This window comes from Mandrillus leucophaeus, unplaced genomic scaffold (genome assembly GCF_000951045.1).
Source record: "Mandrillus leucophaeus isolate KB7577 unplaced genomic scaffold, Mleu.le_1.0 Scaffold747, whole genome shotgun sequence".
In the NCBI taxonomy this organism is placed as follows: domain Eukaryota; kingdom Metazoa; phylum Chordata; class Mammalia; order Primates; family Cercopithecidae; genus Mandrillus; species Mandrillus leucophaeus.
In genome coordinates this window covers 457,527-480,954 of record NW_012108108.1, presented here as the reverse complement: position 1 = coordinate 480,954, position 23,428 = coordinate 457,527, and the positions used below count along the sequence as shown (strand labels likewise).

The following is a 23,428-nucleotide window of genomic DNA, read 5'->3' as shown; positions in this document are numbered from 1 at the left end:
TCCAACTTACAAGGGATGTGAAGGACCTCTTCAAGAAGAACTATAAACCACTGCTAAACCAAATAAAAGAGGACAAAACCAAATGGAAGAACATTCCATGCTCATGGATAGGAAGAATCAATATCGTGAAAATTGGCCATACTGCCCAAGGTAATTTATAGATTCAATGCCATCCCCATCAAGCTACCAATGATTTTCTTCACAGAATTGGAAAAAACTACTTTAAAGTTCACACGGAACCAAAAAAGAGCCCGCATTGCCAAGACAATCCTAAGCCAAAAGAACAAAGCTGGAGGCATCACGCTACCTGACTTTAAACAATACTACAAGGCTACAGTAACCAAAACAGCATGGTACTGATACCAGAACAGATATATAGACCAATGGAACAGAAAAGAGGCCTCAGAAATAACACCACACATCTACAATCATCTGATCTTCGACAAACCTGACAAAAACAAGAAATTGGGAAAGGATTCCCTGTTTGATAAATGGTGCTGGGGAAACTGGCTAGCCATATGTAGAAAGCTGAAACTAAATCCCTTCCTTACACCTTATGTAAAAATTAATTCAAGATAGATTAAAGACTTAAATGTTAGACCTAAAACCATAAAAATCCTAGAAGAAAACCTAGGCAATACCATTCAGGACATAGGCATGGGCGAGGACTTCATGACTAAAACACCAAAAGCAGTGGCAACAAAATCCAAAATAGACAAATGGGATCTAATTAAACTAAAGAGCTTCTGCACAGCAAAATAAACTACCATCAGAGTGAAGAGGCAACCTACAGAATGGGAGAAAATTTTTGCGATCTACCCATCTGACAAAGGGCTAATATCCAGAATCTACAAAGAACTTAAACAAATCTACCAGAAAAAAAAGAAACCACCCCATCGAAAAGGGGCAAAGGATATGAACAGACACTTTTCAAAAGAAGACATCTATGCAGCCAACAGACACATGAAAAAATGCTCATCATCACTGGTCATCAGAGAAATGCAAATCAAAAACACAATGAGATACCATCTCACACCAGTTAGAATGGCGATCATTAAAATGTCAGGAAACAACAGATGCTAGAGAGGAAGTGGAGAAATAGCAAGGCTTTTACATGGTTGGCGGGAGTGTAAACTAGTTCCACCATAGTTGAACTGAAGACAGTGTGGCGATTCCTCAAGGATCTAGAACTAGAAATATTTGACCCAGCAATCCCATTACTGGGTATATACCCAAAGGATCATAAATCATGCTACTATAAAGACACATGCACATGTATGTTTACTGCGGCACTATTCACAATAGCAAAGACTTGGAACCAACCCAAATATCCATCAATGACAGACTGAATTAAGAAAATGTGGCACATATAAACCATGGAATACCATGCAGCCATAAAAAATGATGAGTTCATGTCCTTTGCAGGGACATGGATGAAGATGGAAACCATCATTCTCAGCAAACTAACACAGGAACAGAAAACCAAACACTGCATGTTCTTACTCATAGGTGGGAATTGAACAATGAGAACACATGGACACAGGGTGGGGAACATCACACACCGGGGCAGGTCACTTGGTGGGGGGCTGGGGGAGGGATAGCATTAGGAGAAATACCTAATGTAGACGACGAGTTAATGGGTGCAGCAAACCAACACGGCACATGTATACCTATGTAACAAACCTGCACGTTGTGCACATGTACCCTAGAACTTAAAGTATAATTTTAAAAAAATGTTGTATTGGGTAGGGGTGAATAATAAAATTATTGGGAAATAAGATCCATATAAACTGTACTATAGAAGCTATTTCACAGAATTACTTTTATGTATACGACCATGGCCTTTTTCAGAAGTGGTCTGAGTGTTTTGCAATGATGGTTTAAAGAATGCACAATTTGTATAGCAGGAAGAAGAAAACTATAGGAATCTGACACCAGCTTGTCCCATAATCTTAAGTGTGAAAAGGAACACAAAATTTCAAATCCTGAATATCCCAAATGCATGAGTATTGCACATAAAATGGCCGTGACTATGCACATGAGCCTCTGCATGAAAGTTCCCTGCAGAGGAACCCAGCTGCCCACTTGTTTAGCAATTTCAGTCTGGGAAGACTGCTGCGTGCTACTGTTTGACTTAAATTATATTTTCTCATCTATCCTTGATCTTATTTCTGAGTGTAAAAATGTGAGAATTTATCTTAATGCTAAAAATGTGTTGTTCTAGCCAAACTAGATTTAATTTTTGCATTAATCTCACTCCATAAGTTTAATCAGCAGCAGGCATTATATTTAGTCTTTGACTAACAGGAAACGATCCAGGCAACGTGTTCTTGGTGCTGCCAATATTGTGAGAGAGTCTGTTTCACCTTCAGACTCTAGGTGAAATATTTTATTGTGTGATTTTATATTCCTTAATAGAGAGCATATCTCTCTCCCAGGGATACATCTGCATCTATAAACATCAATCACTGATGTTTTTAAGGTGTCCTTTGAACGTTAAATAACCACAGTGTGAACATCTTAGATTAAAAAAGAATTCTCAACAAGAACTTGATTGATATCGTGTATTCAGGATCTATCTCAGAATCCACACCACTGGTAGGACAGAGGGAGTCCCTCCTGTAGAGTATATTTCAGGCATTAAATATTAAATAGGAATTCATAAAAGGCATATTACTCATCTTAAATCAATTCACCATGCTAACAATCAGTGTTGAATACAGCTTGTGGTATTGCGCTCTTACATAGGATAAGTAAAATTCTTAGATAAGATCTTAAACATGAAAATATGATCCTAGAGCTTAGCGAATCAGAGCACCTTCTCTGGGGTCAGACTGCCTAGAATGGAATCTCTACCACACTGGCTGTGAAATCTTAGGTAAAGTTTTACAATTTCTGTAAGGCCCAGTTTTCTCATCTGTAAAGTGGGGCAAAGATGGATAGATGGATGGATAGACAGACAGATAGACAGATTGATAAGGAGAGGTGATAGATATATACATTTATGAGAATTAAATAAGCTAATATGTATAAAGTGCTTCACATAGTGCCTGGAATGTTGCAAGCACTGAAATAATGGTAACCGCTTAATTACTATTACAATGATACTATTATTAATCATATTATTATCATATTGTTATTATCATCATATTGTTATATCATTCTAGGCAAAAATATTTTATCATCATATTGTTATATCATTCTAGGCAAAAATATTTAAACAATTTCCAATTATTACATGATATAGTTATTACCACATTTTACTCTCTTCCTTCATCAGAAATAAAAACTAGGCCCAATCTTGCATCAAGTTAGACCATATGCTACAGAGATGACGCTGTGCTTCAGAAGGCCCAGTGCCTCCAAATCTTAAAGAGTTGCGGTGCTTCTCATCTGGATGGTGTCTTATAGACCATCTGTTTCAGGACCTTTATCTACAGGAAAGAGGAGTGAGTCCCAACCATAGTGAGGCGTGAAGACTGCAGAGCTGGGAGCCACAGGGGTGGTGTCCCAAGGAAGGGAGTTCCCAGCCCTGGGCTCCTTCCTGCCCCTGGCTCTCCCTGCCCTGACCTTTGGGATTCTGCAGCATCTCCTTTTTGAGTCGGCTTTTTCCTAAATCACACACATGCACGCACGCACACACGCACGCACGCGCACGCGCACACACGCACGCATGCGCACGCGCACACACGCACGCACGCGCACGCGCACACACACCCCACCACCACCAGCAGCAGCAGCAGCCCCAGGAGACTGTCTCTCAGAATTCTTCATACCTGTTTGGAAGATGACCTGCTAGAAAACCGGGATCTCTCAAAACTTGTCTCTTGCCCCCAAAGCTGATCACGTTTCTTCTCATTTGGGTCTCTTCTATATTCCTGTCGTCTCAGACAAGCCTGAAGAACAACAACAAAATGTCTGTCTTAGGACCATGGCAAGCTTGGGTAACTTTATGCTTAATTCCAATGGTGAGGAGCATGAAATGAATGGTATGCATCTCCAGGTGTTCATCAAATACCTCTCACCAAGTATAAAGACCAGGTATCACTCTTCCCTTTGCTTAAAGCGCTAGGTCAGACGTATTAGCCATTGCTTTAATAAATTCAAACGATAAACATACTGAGAGGCATTTTGTCAAGAATGTACCCAACTGTTTGTTGCCTTCTCAAGGAGGGCAGCACCTGTTACACCTTGCGAATTTCTCTTTCTGGTCTCATTCTCTTCATGGCCCCTCCCTCTTCCTACCTCCACTATACTGTGACCCTGGAGATGACACCCTAGTTGCGGGATGAGAATTGTCAATGTCAGAGCATGTGCTATTCCCTGCACTTGGAATCTCCTCCGTTAGAAGCTCTCTTGGCAAAACCGCCTGATGTACTAATAGCCTGCTGCTGTGGCCTCGCTTCTCTTTAGTTTCCGCTGCCTTCTCTTCTCCAGGCCGAATTAACTGTCAGAGTTGCAATGTATATTAATTTAAGCTTGAATTATACATATGTTTTTCCTATTGTAGGTACTTGTTTGTGGTTTTGAGCCTGTTTCTCCTGCTGATCATTGAGAACCCTGAGAGTAAGGACAACTTCTTGTATTTGAATCCCCCACCATCCAGCATTTAATTTTAGCTGAACTGCAGCTGGCCCGGTGCCCAGTGGCTCATGCCTATAATCCCAGCACTTTGGGAGGCCGAGGCAGGTGGATCACTTGAGGCCAGGAGTTCAAGACCAGCCTGGCCAACATGGTGAAACCCCGTTTCTACTAAAAATATAAAAATTAGTTGCGGTGGCATATGCCTGTAATCCCAGCTACTCAGGAGGCCGAGGCACGAGAATTGCTTGAACCTGGGAGGCAGAGGTTGCAGTGAGCCAAGATAGTGCCACTGCATTCCAGCCTGGGTGACAGAGCAAGATTCTGTCTCAAAAAATCAATAATAATTTTAGTTGAATTGCATTTTTGCTTTGGAGGAAAATATCAATCCCTAAGTGCAAAATAAGAAAAATAAAATTATCAATGAAAATAATTCCCCATTTTTCTTAACAAAATTAAAGTAAAATCTGGTACTAAAATATTTCTCGTATAGTACTAGGACTGAACAAACCCAAGGATATTATGTACTAAGGAAATTTCAACTGATTTTAAATACCTCAAAATAGTAAAAGAGGTTTCTTTTCCCCCCAGGATGGAGTCTTACTCTGTCACCCAGGCTGCAGTGCAGTGGCACGATCTTGGCTCACTGCAACCTCCGCCCCTGGGTTCAAGCGATTATCCTGCCTCAGCCTCCTGAGTAGCTGGGACTACAGGAGCACGCCACCATGCCCAGCCAATTTTTGTATTTTTAGTAGAGACAGGGTTTTGCCATGTTGGCCAGGCTGGTCTTGAACTCCTGACCTCAGGTGATCCACCTGCCTCAGCCTCCCAAAGTGCACCTGGCCCAGTAAAACTTTTTTGGAGTGTTTCTATATTTGCAAATCCAGTAGCCCAATTCAACTTTGCCATGCCAGGGCCAAATTATCCACTGTCATAGAAAACAAATTTGAAGTAAAGACCAAAAATATTGTTTCTATACTAGGCCTGACAACTGCCCTTCCTGGCTGGATTGAGAAAGGAAAGATTCCTTCAGCACATTTCACGCCCTCTGTTAGAAAAAGCATCCCCCTCCGTGATGTAGTAGGACTTACCAGAATTTCACGCCATGCGTAAGCCTGACATTATGCTGTAAGGTTAAGAATAGAAATGAACCCATACTAACAAAACATTTACTCCTCCGAATTGGGATAGTTATTCACACGGAGTTTTACATCTGAATTGCAGGTGACGCCCTAGCCTCCGGGCTCATCACAGCAGCCAAGTGGTCACCTGCAGGAAGTGGAATCCTAGATTCTGGGCAGAAAGATGCAGTTTCACTCCAGCTTGCTTGGGAAGGGATAACATCCTGTCCCACAGTTAATCTTATTTTCAAAAACTATGCCACATAGATAGTAAGTCGTCATAATAAACACTGGATGCTGTTTGTTTTAATAATTTCAGCAAGAAATACCAAAGAACACTAGACAGTAACCATAATAAATAAGTTAAACAAAACAAACAAAAAACAGCCAATCATAGAGAAACCCAGGTAAAGCTAAAGGGAATTTGCTGGAGAACGTAACGAAGTTCAGTTAAATACGTGCCTTTTTTGTTCTAATCCTTTTACAAGGACTTCAAATGGGAGTCTGTGTTTGGAAAGAGCACTGGCGTGGAGCGCTGTTTCCGAAAGGGGCAGATGTCTGTGCGGTCCTAACCTACTGGCATTGAAGGCAAAAGAAGAAAATGCTGATGGGCTGAAAGTGGAGGAGGCAGTGTTAGCAAATGCACGCAGGACCAAGGCAGATTTTGTGGGATGAACAGAATTCTTGTGGGCTGAGTGTTTTTTGAAAATTCTCTCCAAGAATGCATACGACTTAAATATTTCTTTACCAAAAGGGAAGGAGGAATAGATTGGTTTGCAAAGTTGAAAAAAAAACTTTTTCCCTCTAGTTCCTTGTTCCTCTTCTTACAGAGGAGCAGAACAAACCAGTGGCAAGGCAGGTACTTAAACTTTTATCTTGACAGAGCCAAGCAATCTTTCTGTGTAAATCAAACATCAATCCTCTCAAAGTTATAGCTTTGCTGAGAAGGAACACGGGGCAGAGCAAATATCCAGACTTACAGTTGTAGAAGCAGCAAGAACCTTGCCTTATCCCCTGCCAGGGCTGCTTTTCTTTGTATTTGTAATTGTACATGATTTTTTGTCAGCTGTTGATGTTGTTTTTGTGTGGAGTGGGCTGGGGGAGCCTAAGGTGACTGGGCAGGGGAGGACAGCATCCATGGGTCAGGAGAGGAATGGATTTGTAATTCAAAACCGCCAGTGGCTTCCCTTACCCTGGACTTTAAAAACATTCTCCCCTTTCAATTGCACGTGTCAGGATTCGGATGGCTATAAATAAGTCTCTGCTCATGTGGCAAAACTGGCCGAGGGCAGTCTTGAAATTGAAGGCTTCAGGTAACTTTTTACTTTTTCCTTCTGGGGAGAATCAGGGCCTCTTCCTTCCCTCTTCCATTGGTGTTGACCCCCACCCCCCAGTGCGTCCCCCTGACTGCAGCATACGTAGTTGGGCTGCCTTCTGTGCAGAAGGTACCACTGTGGGGGCAAAATGCGGAATGTGCATCAATGTCTGTGGGGATGACGTGGGTTTTGTGACTCACTGTAACTCAATCCTGGTAAACATGACAATCCCCAGCTCTGCCACTTTCTAACGTCGTGACCTTGGGCGAGCTGACTAATGCCATTGATTCTTGCTTTCCTCATCTGTAAGAGGAAGCTGCAGATTGTTGACAAGTTAACATCAACAAGGTATACAGTTGGTGATATGTTAATAGTGGCTGGCCCTTGGGGACAGTTCAATCAAAGGTGCCTACCACCACCATCACCATCACCATCACCACCACCACCACCACCACCACCACCACTACCATTTCCATAACCATCTCCATCACCACCACCACCACCACATCCATCACCACCACAACCATCACCACCCACCACCACCACCTCCATCAACCACCACCACCTCCCATCACCACCACCACAACCATCACCACCACCACCTCCATCACCTCCATCACTGCCACCACCACCACGTCCATCACCACCACAACCATCACCACCCACCACCACCACGTCCATCAACCACCACCACCTCCATCACCACCACCATCACCACCACCTCCTCCATCACCTCCATCACCACCACCACCACCACCATGACCACCATCACCTCCATGACCACCACAACCATCACCACCATCACCATCTCCACCTCCATCACCACCACCACCACGACCACCATCACCTCCATGACCAGCACAACCATCACCACCACCACCACCTCCATCACCACCACCACCACGACCACCATCACCTCCATGACCAGCACAACCATCACCACCACCACCACCTCCATCACCACCACCACCACAACCATCATCACCTCCATGACCACCACAACCATCACCACCACCACCACCTCCACCTCCATCACCATCACCACCTCCATCACCACGACCACCACCACCATCACCATCATCACCTCCATCACCACCACCAACACCTCCATCACCACCACCAACACCTCCATCACCACCACGACCACCACCTCCATCACCACCACCACCTCCATCACCACCACCACCACCTCTATCACCACCACCATCTCCATCACCACCACCACCACCACCACCTCTATCACCACCACCACCTCCATCACTACCACCACAACCATCACCACAACCACCTCCATCACCACCACCATCACCACCACCACCACCACGACCACCATCACCTCCATGACCACCACACCATGACCACCACCACCTCCACCATCCTCACCACCACCACCTCCATTACCACCACCACCTCCATCACCACCACCACCACCTCCATTACCATCACCACCACCACCACCACGTCCATCACCACCACCACCACTGCCACCACCACCACCACCTCCATCACTACCACCACCACCACCTCCATCACCACCACCACCATCACATCACTACTATTTCCATCACATCTCCATCACCACCACCACCACAAACATCACCACCACCACCACAAACATCACCACCACCACCACCATCACCACCACCAACATCCCCACATCACTCCCCAACCCCCACCACCCATCTCACCTCCCCACCATTATCACTGCCACTCCCATCACTCCCACCACCACTGCCACTCCCATCACCACCAGCAGCTGCCACAGCCTTTTAATTGCTGTTCTCAATCCCATTTCCTGGTTTACTTCTATTACTGTTTCTAAAGTCAGCCTTTGCCAAAGTATATGACTCTGATGTTGGGCACAGAAGAAGAGAGAATCTTTCTGTCTAGTCCTGAGGTTCATCCTTGTTTTTCTGCCCTGTAAGTAGAGATCTGTTTCCTAAACTCCAGCCAGCCAAATGAGCAGCTCCTGTTCTCAGTCATTCAGGGTCACAATGAAACTGCTTCTCTTCGGCATTACAGCTCTCTGAGTACACAGTTGTGCTCAAAGTTCCTTTTGTTTCTTTCATTATCAATCTGATCACTCTAGTCATTATGTGACTTCAGAAGCCATGTGCCCCAGGAACACTTCCCAGCCTCATAATTCTGGTATAAAGCCATCAGAACCACGACCCGACTTTACATCTCTGGCCAGAATGGCATCTGTTCCTCTGTCTCAGGACGCACTTTGAGAAGTGGGAGCTGCCACTTCCTTCAGTTGGTTCCTTTTTGTTGTTGTTCTTGCGATCTGACTTGTATATCCCAGAGTCTGGCGTTTTAATTGTCCTCGGTGACATTATTAAAGTTCATTAATTTTAAGACGTCAAGAAATCAAAGGCATAAAAACAGTTTGAGATGGTATTCCCCTCCAGCTAGTTTTTTTTTGTTTTTTTTTTGTTTTGTTTTTTTTTCCTGTTTTGGCTGTGAAGAGTAAAGCAACACACACCTCAAAGGTGAGCCAGGAGGAGAATTCCACCCTATGGGAAGAAAAGTTGACTTATCCCTATTCCAGCTCCCTGAGTGGACAACTCCAAATCCTCGCCACCTGCTATGAAGTCACCTATCATGTCCTTGAACACATGTATATTGAGACATTTAGTTGTTTGATTTGTACTTGAAAGAATCAAGGTGAATAAATGACATGAAATGAAACCAATTTGAACATATTTAATAGATTATCAAAAATCATTCTGAAATGCTAAGTGTAATCTTTGCCTTCAGTTTTCCAGTGGACATTAATGGCTAAATTCTGCCTCCAGTTACATAAACACATTTGATTAAAAAAAAAAAAAAAAAAAAAGCTAGACAGCATGAAAATCCTTGAAGCAATAGAGCCAAATTCTGAGATGGCATATAATTATATACTAGTTACCAGATTCTGAAATAGCATGCAATACGCCAAATAGATGTTTATTTCCTCTTGTTTTCTCAAAAGGGTCCCACCCAACCACTGAAAGGAGTAGTATCAAAATAACTCAGGGTGAGTTCAGCTCTCATCTCTTGCTGCTAGCACAGAGACCTGCAAAGGCACTGAGAATCTGGTGCACACCAACATTTAGCATATTGTAGGCTGTAGCAGGAATGGTTTACACAAGAGGTTTCTAAAGTCTTCAGTTGGAGCCAGTTCATTAAAGGTGAGTCGAGTACAGGAAGGCACACATGCCATATGCATATGATTTGGGATTCATGTCTAGTTATTAGGTCTTACACTATTTGTACGCCCTGAAATGGGGAATCCCTGGTCACACTGGACCTGGAGTGAAAGCTGGGATTTCCATAGGAAGTAACTGGCCAAACTCACTGATGATCCAGAGTGCCAATATCCACCCACCACAAAGTTACCATAGCGAATTATCTAAATACACATGGGCGGTCTATGGGCTGAGTTATTGAGAGGTCACTAACATCATGCAACTGATCCGTTTTTGTTTTTTTTTAGACAGAGTCTTACTATGTCACTGAGGCTGGAGTGCAGTGGCATCATCTCGGCTCACCACAACCTCCGCCTCCTGAGTTCAGCTATTCTCCTGCCTCAGTCTCCTGAGTAGCTGAATTACAGGTGTGTACCACCACATCCAGCTAATTTTTGTATTTTTAGTAGAGACAGGGTTTCGCCATTTGGCCAGGCTGATCTCAAACTCCTGGCCTCAAATGATCCACCCGCCTCTGCCTCCCAAAGTGCTGCTGGGATTACAGGCATGAGCCACTGTGCCTGGTCTACATGATGCAATTGATTCTTAAACCACTACTTTAAATTCTTTCTGGAACAAGGCAAGGGGTAGATTAATAATATAACTAAAAAAAAAAAAATGCTGCTCCCTGCAAAGTAGTTACTGTGGGTTGCCATTTACTTACTTCAGTGATATTTAGAACATCTTACAGACAACCATATTTATTTTTTGCAGACCTTGTGGTAAGTGGTTTTGAAAATGGTCAATGAGAGTGGATTTGACTTTTAGGAACAGTCACAAGTCAGCTGGCTCTAAGTCTGACAAGCTTAGTTAGTAACCAAGTTAGGCAACACGGGCTTTCATGAATGTCAAGGCAATTGGTTCAGCATTGAAGAGGGAGACTCAGCCCCTGCCCTTAAGAAGTCGTGGTCCAGGTTGAGAGGATGTCACACAGAAGACAATGTGCAGCCGAGTGCGGTGGCTCACGCCTGTAATCCCAACACTTTGAGAGGCCAAGGTGGGCGGATCACTTGAGCCCAGGAGTTTGATACTAGCCTGGCCAACACAGTGAGACCCCCGTGTCTCTATAAAAATACAAAACATTTAACTGGGTGGTGGCACATACTTGTGGTCCCAGCCACTCAGGAGGCTGGGGTGGGAGGAAAACTTGAGGCTGGGAGGTTGAGGCTGCAGTCAATCGTGATTGCACCACTGCACCCCGACCTGGGCAACAGAGCGAGACCATGTCTCAAAAAAAAGAGAGAGGAAAAAAAAGACAATTTGCAATGCAGTTTCATAAGCTCTGTGCAGGAAGCATGAAAAGAGTGCTGCAGTACTAGAGTGGTGGAAATATTCTAAAGCCAGGTGATAGTTATGGCTGCAAACTTGGTAAATTTACTAAAAGTCATTAAACTGTACACTTAAAACAGGTTGAATTTTATGATATATACATTTTTTTTTTAAAGATGGAGTTTCGCTCTTGTTGCTCAGGCTGGAGTACAGTGGGGCTATCACAGCTCACTGTAACCTCTGCCTCCTGGGCTCAAGCGATTCTCCTGCCTCAACCTCCTGAGTAGCTAGAATTACAGGTGTCTGCTACCATGCCCAGTTAATTTTTTGTATTTTTAGTAGACACGGGGTTTCACCTTGTTGGCGAGGCTGGTCTTGAACTCCTGACCTCGTGATCCACCCACCTCGGCCTCCCAAAGTTCTGGGATTACAGACATGAGCCACTGTGTCCGGTTGATATATAAATTATAACACAATCAAGTGTTTTTTTTTTTTTTTTTTAAGATGAAGTCTCATTTTGTCACCAGGCTGGAGTGCAGTGGTGTGATCTCGGCTCACTGCAACCTCTGCCTCCTGGGTTCAAGCGATTTTCCTGCCTCAGCCTCCTGAGTAGCTAGGAATACAGGCGCCTGCTACCACACTGAGGTAATTTTTTGTATTTTTAATAGAGACAGGGTTTCACCATGTTGGCCAGGCTGGTCTCAAACTCCTGACCTCGTGATCTGCCTGCCTCGGCCTCCCAAAGTGCTGGGATTATAGGCATGAGCCATTGCACCCGGCCAGTAAAGTTGCTTTTAAAAACAGCTACTATGTGTATGAGCACAGAGATTCCCTTTAGTTCTAAATTAAAACTATGATCCTCACCACCTTTGCCCAGGGGAGCAAAGTGAAGAAGGGGGAAGAAGTTGGCAAAGTGGTGAAGTGTAGGTTGGTCTTGCTTAGGTTCTGGGTCTTGAGCCTGCCTTTAAGAGAGGGAAAGCACAGAGGGGTATCCTATATTCCAATGGCATTGCCACATTTAGATTTTAGATAGGTTTCAAGGAAACAGTCTGACAGATGGCAGGACTGGAGGCTAGGAGGCCAGTTATAAGGATATTATAATGGTCTTGGACAGAAATCAGGGAGGTTGGAACCATGGGGTGGCAACAGTGTGAAAAGGAAGGCACAAGTGCGTGAGTTCTTAGGTACATTTGGCAGGACTTGGTAACTGGTGGGATGGGGATGAGGAGGGAGAGGAAGAGCCAGGGAAGGCTTAGATGATAGGAGGGGCAGCAGGGGGATGGACATGGGGGTACAACCATGGATATATTTGATTTCAGATGCCCGTGTGACATCTAGGTAGACATAGCCAACTGGCAAATACACATATGACTCTGATGCTCTGGGGAGACCCAGAATTACAAGTCTTAGTATAAAGTGGTGGTTGAACCATAGCAGAGGATGAGATGAGTCACAGTGACCTTGTGAACTAGAAAAAAATTGGGCTGAGAATGGAACCCTGGGGAAATTAACATTTGAGAGCCAGGGAGATGAAGAGTACATAGAAAAGAAAATGGAGAAGAAAGTGAGAGAAACAGGAAGAAAGTCAGGAGAGTGTGCCATCAGAGAGCCAAAGGAGACTGGGCACGGAGGCTCATGCCTATAAGCCCAGCACTTTGGGAGGCTGAGGCAGGAGCATCACTTGAGGCCAGGAGTTTAAGACCAGCCTGGGAAATATTAAAAAAAGAAAGAAAGAAAGAGAGAGAGAGAGAAAGAGAGAAAGAAATAAAAGAAAGAAAGAAAGAAAGAAAGAAAGAAAAGAGAAGAAAAGAAAAGAAAAGAAAAAAGAAAGCCAAAGAGTCATGTTCAAGAAGAAAGGAGTAATAACGTCAAAGGTAGATAAGACCGCAGAAAATAAAGACTGAGAAGGAGCCCAGTGAATTTGGTTACTGACATTAGCATAAGAGTTTCAGGAGAGGGGAGGGGAGGTGATGGTCAGGCTGCAGCAGGCCAGGGAATCCATGGACGGGCAGGAAGCAGAGACTGAAATGGAGCTGGCTACTTGGGACATCTGGGATGAGGCAGGAAGGAGCCAGTGCTGCCGCTAGAGAAGGACATGACGTCTACAGAAAGCTTTGCTCTTTTGTTCTTAAGATGGGAGACACTTCAGCACGTTCGTGGACTGAGCCAACAAGAAAGGAAATGTCAAAGCTACCAAGGAGAGGCCTGTGGATGGCAGGGGCTGGAGAGCAGAGGGCCTCAAATCAGGATCTCAGGCTGGGTACCAGCAGTAAGAGGGTCACTTCCTCCTCCAAGATGTGGGGACTAGATGGTGTGTAGCTTGGAGTGAAGGGGAGGAGGCTGAGTGGGTTCTCACCTGCCGGCCTTGGGGTCTTCATTTTGTTTCATTTGAGTGTGTGAAACCGGGCAGGGAGTTCTTTGTTGAAACTATGGGGGTTGGAGGTTTGAAAAGAGTGAAAAGGTTTAAAATCGTATGATAACAGAGGGAGCTGACGGACAAGTAAATGTGTTGACGTGAGTCATCCTTCATTCTTTTCTTTCCCTCACTCCGCCTCTCCATCTATCAGCAAGATGTCTGTTCTGCTTCCACTTCCTGGGCCAGGCCACTTCTCACCACCTCCACTCCTACCACCCTGGGCCAAGTCACCAGAATCTCTCTCCTGAATTTCTATCATAGCTTCATAGCTTCCTTACAAGTTTTCCTGCTTTTTCTCTTGCCCCTTCTGGTCCTTTCCCCATACAGCAGCCAGAGTTACCCTTAATACAACATAAATCAGATCATACTATTCCACCGCTTAACCATCCAATAATTCTCACAGTGGTAAGAATAAAATTGGGTCGGGCGCAGTGGCTCATGCCTGTAATCCTAGCACTTTGGGAGGCCAAGGTGGGTCGATCACCTGAAGTCGGGAGTTTGAGACCAGCCTGACCAACATGGAGAAACCCTGTCTCTACTAAAAATACAAAATTAGCCGGGTGTGGTGGCGCATGCCTGTAATCCCAGCTACTTGGGAGGCGGAGGAAGGAGAATTGCTTGAACCTGGGAGGCAGAGGTTGCAGTGAGCCAAAATCCCGCCACTGCACTCCAGCCTGGGCAACAAGAGCAAAACTCTCTTCAAAAAAAAAAAAACAAAAAAACCCACAAAAGGAATAAAATCTAAATGCCAAGCTATGCTCAGTGAGATGCAGTGTGACGCTTCTGCACTTTCCCTGGGTTCATGTGTTCTAGCCCCTCTGGCTGCCTTTGGCTTCCTCCAGGCTGGTTCCTGCCTCAGGGCCTTTGCACTGACTTTCCTTCCACTTGGGAAGCTCTGGTGGGATCTTTCCCATAATTCACCTCAACAGTCAAGTGTCATTTCCTCAAAGAGACCTCCCCTGCTTCTAACGGAGCACTGCCTCCAACCCCTTAACCTGTTCTATTTTCCTCACTGTATTTATCGATAATTGAAACTACCTTACACATGTCTACTTGTGTAAGTCCTTTCCCCTCTTACTCCTAGAATAAGAACTCCGGGAGAACAGAGGCTTTGTTCAGCACATCGTAGGCACCGAATAGATATTGGCTGAATGAATGAATGAAAAGGCAGTGTTGAAAGTCCAGTGGAGATTAGAAAATAAAACGGCAATGGCTCAAAGCCACACCATTGTGTGATTTTCTTCAAGGGGACCATAAAACTATAAGATTGATTTTTTCTTATGTGCCTGTTCTGGAGACAATTTCAAACAGGAGCCGGGTGGCAGAGGCATCTTTGTGAGAAGTAGTTAGACTCCCAGGGCGACCAGTGTGGATGTTTATGTTCTTATTTATTTTGCAGAAATGCCTTTGATTTTCTAGTCTTCTTATACGTGGGTTGGCACGTTGTGGGAGGAAACTGCTGACTCCATTTCCAGCCCCAAAGCTAAGCCGTATTATACAGGTGAAATCAGGTTACTGAGATAGGTCTGGTTTCCTTGGTGACCTGGGAGCTTTAGTTATATTTGAAATTGCTAAGAAGGGGAAAAAACTGATAACAGCAGTTCTGTGTTTTCCTCAGGGAAGAAGCGCTTTTCAATTCTCAGCCCAGGCTGAGAACATGCCTTCTTGATTGGCAAGGGCTGAGGTCCCACCTCCGGCGGGATGACTGACACTTTCTACCTGCTCCCAGGATCCCACAACCCAGTCTGGCAAGTTTATCCTATGCCAGCTCTGGCTGACTGCAACCTCAGGATTCCTCAGGCTCCCTGTGTGTTTTGGTGTTGCATGTAAACACTGTAACTAGGGGGACCGGCAGTTAGCTCACTGTAAAATGTGCAAGCCACCTTTCTTCCGGTGGGGATGACAACAGAAGGGCGTGTTATTTTACAAACAGTAGGGCGAACCAGTTAACTCTTTCATCTTTTCTTTCCTTCTCAGTTGGTTTGTCAAATTTAAGCCCCAATGCCACTGGTCGACAAGGGCCCCATGCTGAACACTGAGGGAAGTACTTTTAGAGTGTTGATTTCATTTCATTTTCATGATAATACTAGAAGTGGATACGACCATTATCCTTGTTTGTGTTTGTTTGTTTTTGAGACGGAGTCTCGCTCAGTCACCCAGGCTAAAGTGCAGTGGCGTGATCGATCTCGGTTCACTGCAACCTCTGCCTCCCGGGTTCAAGTGATTCTCCTGCCTCAGCCTCCCGAGTGGTTGGGACTACAGTGCCACCACGCCTGGCTAATTTTTTGTATTTTCGGTAGAGACAGGGTTTCACTGTGTTAGCCAGGATGGTCTCGATCTTCTGACCTCATGATCCACCCGCCTCAGCCTCCCAAAGTGCTGGGATTACAGGCGTGAACCACTGCGCCCGGCTATCCCGGTTTTTTTTTTTTTTTTCACAGACGAGGAAATAGAGAGGTGAAGTGGCTTTTGCTAGTCACATACCTAATCGGTGGGTTTGGGATTTTAGAAAACTTTTACTGCTTATCATATGTTGACGCTGTATTCTGAATTCTCTCTAAATAATGGAAGAGAAGGCAGAAGACCATTCTTGCTTTCTGCAATTACCTGATACTCAGAGTCCACCTTATGCTGCATGTCCCGCAGATACTGAACATCGCTGAAGAACTTCTGCCTGTCCCTTGCGTCATGCAACATGATTCCTAATCCCCGACCTGCATGGAAAAGATAAACAAATGTGCTGTGATAGAGTCCTTTGTCATGATGCCGCATTTGGATTTATTTTCATCTAATTGCTTTTATTTGTGTATTCATCTAATGTCCCTTGTTTGAAAGGCACAGATGCTCCTTTCAAGCTGAAGGGACTTCTTGTGTTGGTGCTGATGCCCTGACAGTCCTCCTGTTCCAGGCATAAATAATGCAGCCACCTTCATCAGGCACTTCAGAGATCCTGTCCTGGTTACTCAGAGGGAGTTAGATTGACAGACACCTGAATCAGTTCTAGAGCATGACAAAAAGGAAAACCTGAGAACCCAGCTAAATGAGCAGTGACCAAAGTTACAGGCCTCTCGTTGCTTAAATCCATTTAAGCAACAGTGATGGCACCCTTATTCTCATCCAGGCACTGTGCTGGGCACTGGAGTAGAGCAACCAGCAAAGCAGACACGACCCTCACCTTTGCTTTTTTTTTTTTTTCTTTTTTTGAGACAGAGTTTTGCATTTGTTGCCCAGGCCAATGGCCAATCTCAGCTCACTGCAACCTCTGCCTCCCGGGTTGAAGCGATCTCTTGCCTCAGCCTCCCTAGTAGCTGGGATTACAGGCACCCGCCACCATGCCTGGCTAATTTTTGTATTTTTAGTAGAGACGGGGTTTCGTCATGTTGGCAGGGCTGGTCTCGAGTTCCTGACCTCAGGCGATTCACTCGCCTCAGCCTCCTGAGGTACTGGGATTACAGGTGTGAGCCACTATGCCCGGCCTGTGTTGCTTATTATCCAGGGTATGAGACTGACTTTGAGCAAGTGAATCCTAACGGTGATAGGGGTTCTGGAGCAGAACTATGGGGCTCTTTAAGAGTGGTGTTATGGGAAGGCATAACCTGGTCTGGAGGGGTCGGGTAAGGTTTTCCTTAGGCAATGACACTGGGTTTCACAGAGTGAGCTAGCTGAGAAGTAGAACAGAGAGGAGAGCAGGTGCAGAGGCTTCATGCATGAAGAGGCAGGTGCAGATGAGGCAGACGGGAGGGGAGCAGTGCAGCTGGAGCAGAGATGAGGCGGGAACAGCCCCGGAAGGGCTGCAGGGGAGGCAGGGACCAGCTCCTGTGGGGCCTTGAAGGTCATGATTCAAAGAGTCATAAAAAACTACTGAAAAGTTCCAATCTGAGGAGTAAATGATTAGATTTGTGTTTTTTATTTTATTTTATTTATTTATTTATTTTGAGATGGAGTCTTGCTCTGTCGCCCAGGCTGGAGTGCAGTGGCACAATCTTGGCTCACTGCAAGCTCCGCCTCCCAGGTTCATGCTATTCTTCTGCCTCAGCCTCCCGAGTAGTTGGGACTGGCTAATTTTTTGTATTTTTAGTAGAGACGGGGTTTCACCATGTTAGCCAGGATGGTCTCGATCTCCCGACCTCGTGATCTGCCCGCCTCGGCCTCCCAAAGTGCTGGGATTACAGGCATGAGCCACCGCGCCTGGTCTTGTGTTTTTATTTATTTGTTAATTCTTTTTCTGAGAGATAGGATCTTGCTCTGCCATCCAGGCTGGAGTGTAGTGGTGTGATCAAAACTCACTGGGTGTAGTGGCTCACGCCTCCCGAGGTGATCACCAATTGAGCCAGGAAGTTTGAAACCAGCCTTGGCAATATAGCAAGCCTGTTTCTATTAAAAACAAAATTGAAAATTAGCCAGGTATTGTGATGCATGCCTGTAGTCCTACCCACTCAGGAGGCTGAGGTGTGAGGATCACTTGAGCCCAGGAGTTAGAGGCTGCAATGAGCCATGGTCATGCCACTGCACTCTAACCCGGGCAACGGAGCAAGACCCTGTCTGTATTTAAAAAAAAAAAAAAAAAAAGATTTGTATTTTAAAAAGATCCCTCCAGTTGCAGTATGAGAATGGATGGGGTGCGGGGGATGGTGGTAGAGTAAAAAACGTAAGTGGGAATATTTCATAGTAATCTAGATGTAATAAGATGAAAACCAGCATTGGGTAGCAACAGTGGAGAGAAAAAGGAGGAGGAGGAGGAGAATGGGGAGGCAGAGGGGATCATAGCTACTCTGTTTTTCTGAGACGGAGTCTTGCTCTGTCACCCAGGCTGGAGTGCAGTGGGGCTATGTCGGCTCACTGCAACCTTCACCTCCCAGGTTCCAGCAATTCTCCTGCTTCAGCCTCCCAAGTAGCTGGGATTACAGGCACGTGCACCATGCCCGGCTAGTTTTTTATTATTAGTAGAGATGGGGTTTCACCATATTGGCCAGGCTGATCTTGAACTCCTGACCTCAGTTGATCCACCTGCCTCAGCCTCCTAAAGCGCTGGGACTACAGGTGTGAGCCACTGGGCTGGGCCCATAGTTACTCTTTACTGAGCCTCTGGAAGGGATAGGCCTTGTTCTAAGCAGTTACATCAATTAACTCATTCAATCTTCTCAACAACGCTCTGAGGCCGGAGCTGGATCTCTATTTTGCAGGTGAGGAAACTGAGGGCCAAAGGGATTAAGTAACTTGCCTAAAGTTACAGAGCTAGTGAGTGGGAGAGTTGGGATGTGAACCCAGAGAGTCGTGCTCCAGTGCCCACACTCTTACCTAAGGGATTCAAGGGACGCTCAGGAGAGAAAGTCATCAGGGCTTGCGATTATATGAATGGACCAGGGGTGGAAGTCTCAGGGATGCCCAGGTTACCGGCTTGGCAGCCAGTTGGTTGGTGCCAGCATTCCCTTCAGAAAACACAGGAGGAGCTGCTTTGTGAGGAAACAGCATGGCGTGACAAGTGTCTCGGGTGCGGCAAATGGAGATGTCAAGCGCGCTGTCAGACACGGGGCTCTAGAGCTGACCAGAGAGGTACAGATTTGGGCATCGCTGGGATTCTGTGATAACTGAAGTTGAAGGAAGAATGGGAATGAAAAGAGAAAGAGGACACAGGACAAAACCGTGAAGAACACTAATATTTAGAGAACAAGCCGCTGAAGAGAAACTCTGCAAAAAAAAAAAAAAAAAAAAAAAAAAAAAAAAAAGCCAGAGAGGCAGGAAGAAACCAGGTGGGTGCTGTTTCAGAGATGCTGAGGAGGTTTCAAAAAGGAGGCTATTAATAACCTTGGTGAGAGCATTCAGTGGAGTGACGGGGCTGGGAGGGCTGCAGAAGGTTGCGTAAATGGGAGGTAAAGGCGTGGAGATCATGCTTTCAAGAAGTTTAGCTTTGACTGGCATGGCCCAAATTTACGGCCAAGATAGCGAAGCTCACAAAGGGATAAAATGGCACTGTTAATAAAGACCCCTTATCTATGGGGTCATCAAAGTCCCTACACTATTCCTGCTTGTTGTCTACTGAAGCTCTTTCATTTATATCTACACACACATATACATATTTTTTACAACTGCTGTGTGACAAGGGCTGCTAGGCTCTGGGGAAACATCAGGATGGGACAGGCAACATCTCTACCTTCAGGTGTATATGTTCTGTGGCTTTCCCTCCCTCCTCCTGTTTATTCAGTTGTGTAGATATTGGCAGAGTCAGGCTGCCCCTGACTCATGGTGACCCAGCGTCTGGTCTGGTAGTTATGAAATCTCACATGGTTTATCGTCTGGCCCTGAACAATGGGGAAAACTTGTGCTGGTCTCTTGGGGGCTGTTTTCTCTGGAGTATGGAAAGTTGGTCTTTGACGGTCAGAATCTGAAACTACAATGTGTATTTCCAGTCTACGCACAGAACCTACATTTTGTCTCTGAGCATTTTAATAATCACATGGGATTATGTTTTAAAAGATCACTTTTAGCTTTTCATCTGAATGTGTACCTGCATAGAATGAAGTTACCTTTCCACTCTTTTCAGAAAACAATGGTGTTAAAACAGGCAGAAGGATAAGCTCCTGCTGCTACTGTGGGAAAGAGAAGCCTGTCAGAATCTTAATCAGGCAGAGACCATAAGGACTCATAATAAAAATATGTTAATGGTCACTAAAGGGGAGCATCCCAGAGTCCACTCGGATGATACATTTTCGTTGCCAAAGTTAATATAGAAAGCCAGTTAATCTATCACGGCTTTAGAGTAGGGTTAATTTAAGGAGGCTTCTAAGTCAAGAGGCATGAAATAACTTTGTCTAAATAGGTAGGAGGTAGCACCCTTTGAATTATTTGCTAAGTTACCTCTGACTTCACAATCACCTACCAAATAAAGGACTTAAAAATGCTTGTAATCCCAGCACTTACGGAGGCCGAGGTGGGTGGATCACTTGAGGTCAGGAGTTCGAGATTGGCCTGGCCAACATGGCAAAACCCCACCTCTACTAAAAATACAAAAATTAGCTGGGCATGGTGGTGTGCTCCTGCAGTCCCAGCTACTTGGGAGGTTGAGACAGGAGAATCACTTGAACCTGGAAGGTGGAGGTTGCAGTGAGCCAAGATGGCACCACTGCACTCCAGCCTGGGCGACAGAGGGACACTCTATCCCCCCAAAAATAAATAATAATAATAATAATAATAATAAAGTAATAAAAATAAAGTTGCCTACAAAAGTCTCTTTTCCTTCCCCAAAACTCTCTATTACATTGTATTTTACAATATTTAGAAACATCGTGGTGCCACATGTAATTTTTTATTTAAATATATCAAGTCTTTACGAGATTAAACGAATATTACAGGAACAAAGAAAACAGGGTATTAGTGTTAAGACCAAGAAGATGGTGGGTTACGTTGGTTTAAGCAAACATTCTCCGTGTTCGCTTGAACTTCATACCGCACTCAGTCAGTCTGAAAAACTGACCAGGATGAACAAGAAACAGAAATAACAGTATGGAAATAAAACTACATGAGATAATGCTTAATTCACGGATCTCAGCTTTGTAGGCCTACTCAACCAGATGGCCACTTGAAGCCAAGAATTTTTTCCCAGCAAACACAGAGGGTTGGGGTGGGGGTGATAATAAAATGTGAGCAAGGCGCATGTTTCTAAAATAGCCCTCTGTATTCTCTTCTATCGCTCACCTTTGAACTGCTTAATTTAAAATCCACTCATGGTTATGCACGCTTCTGTTTTAAGTCTTTCTGGTGATAATGTCTTGTGCCAAATCTGTGCTTTAGAAATCAACATAAGAAACCATATTAAGTAGGGAGAGAGAAAGGAGGAGGGAGTTGGAGGCAGGTGGAGAAGGAAAGAGGGGGTCCTGCCTTGCTGAAAGCAAGGGCGAGTAATTCTTCTTGGCCTCAAAATTCTACATATCTGTGAAATTTTAATGGGGAATATTCTAAGAACTTTGTGACATACACATTCCTCTCTGGTGTAACTTTCCAATGAATTCCAACCAAGTTTTCCTGACTGAAGGGAACAGAATCTGAACGCAGAATGTTTTCCAGTGCTCTAAAAAGTCACGCATACATACCATCCTTCTGTTTTATGACCACATTTGTCAAAAGAACCGATTTGAAGAAGCCTCTTCTTAATAACAATCAAAATCTTATTGGTTTCTTACTATGTTCTCATAAAAGAAAGACATCACTACAGTTAATATTGTTAAGCAATAAAGGAAAATGTAAATAATTTAACCTCCTTCTTAGACGGAAGGTTGCTTTGAAACAAAATCTAAATGGCTATTGTTAATACCTGACAACCAGGCTTAAAAATTACTCCCTTTCCACAATTAGGTGATTGGAGAAGGATTTCAGGAGACCTTATTCAACCTTTCTCCCAACTGATTAATTTGTAATGTCCAACATTATAGGATTTAAATCTTAGCTTTTAAAAAAACTTAACATTTTGAAGTCTTAGCTTATAAACATGTCTTGAGTATAAGCAACAAAGTTTACGATTTGGGCCCAATTTACGAAGACTGTGACTGCAGAGAAAAAGGGGGAATTGGTTGGGAAAGGTAAGGAGATCTTTCAACTCTTCCAGCCAGTTTGGCTTAAGAGTTGGGGCGGGGCGGAGGCGAGGGAACAGACTTGTTTTTGGCGGTGATTCCTCATTTTACTGTGAAACTAGGAGAGACAGGCAGTCACATTTCGACCATCAAGCCCAGAAGAGAGGAGAAACTCAACGAGTAATCGGGAAACTTTGGGGGAGGAAACGTCACAGGTTTGACAAGCAATTCAGTGCCATCATTAATAACAATATCCAGCCAGGGAAACAGAACAAGACCCCTTCTTTACAAATAATTTAAAACATTAGCCAGACATGGTGGTGACCTGTGGTCCCAGGTACCACCGGGAGGCTGAGGCGGGAGGATCGCTTGAGCCTGGGAGGTCGAGGCTGTAGTGAGCCGTGACTGCGCCGCTGCACTCCAGCCTGGGAGACACAGCGAGAATCCTCAAAAACAAACAAAACCAGTATCAACCATTGCGCACTCAGAAGCCTGAAGGTCTGCGTATACCTTTTCTGACCAGTGGCGTCTGCAGGAAGAAAGGTGGGTGCGGGCGACTGCCAGTGAACAAAGGGTCACGGTCTCCCCCAAACCTGCCCCTTTGAGACAGAAAAAAGCTGGGGCTGGGGTCAGCCGGGGGGAGGGGACGGCCAGGCCACCGGATGTCAGGCCCGGTTTCCCTCCAGAATCTTGGAAGACGAAAGGGAAGGTTGTCCCCCATCCTGGCAGGACGGAGAGGAGCGGCGGGGGCGAGTGGGCCGTTACCTGGGGGTATGCCCTTCCTCCCCTGCTGGGGCTAAAGGGGTCGAGGGGCAGGGCGGGCGGGCCGGTCCAGGGCGCAGGAGCTGCCCATTAATTGCGCGGGGACTGGCCTAAGCGCCTCTTCCTCCCCCTCCTCTCGCTTCTTCACTCCCTAAACCTGCCCCTCTTC

General features: G+C 45.1%; 1 protein-coding gene across 2 annotated transcripts in view; it reads right to left on the bottom strand.

The window, feature by feature from the left end:
- The window catches only part of MARCH10 (membrane-associated ring finger (C3HC4) 10, E3 ubiquitin protein ligase), a 112,649-nt gene extending 89,221 nt beyond the window's left edge, over positions 1–23,428 (bottom strand). The window contains exons 1-4 of one of the 2 annotated variants that reach the window (XM_011966123.1): positions 23,263–23,428; positions 20,085–20,232; positions 16,541–16,647; positions 3,777–3,896 (exon numbers count right to left, since the gene is read on the bottom strand). In XM_011966123.1, coding sequence (XP_011821513.1) covers positions 3,777–3,896; positions 16,541–16,630 — 210 coding nt within the window. In that variant the 5' untranslated portion in view covers positions 16,631–16,647; positions 20,085–20,232; positions 23,263–23,428. The remainder of the gene's footprint in view (positions 1–3,776; positions 3,897–16,540; positions 16,648–20,084; positions 20,233–23,262) is intronic. The other variant, XM_011966122.1, reaches the window with a different exon arrangement.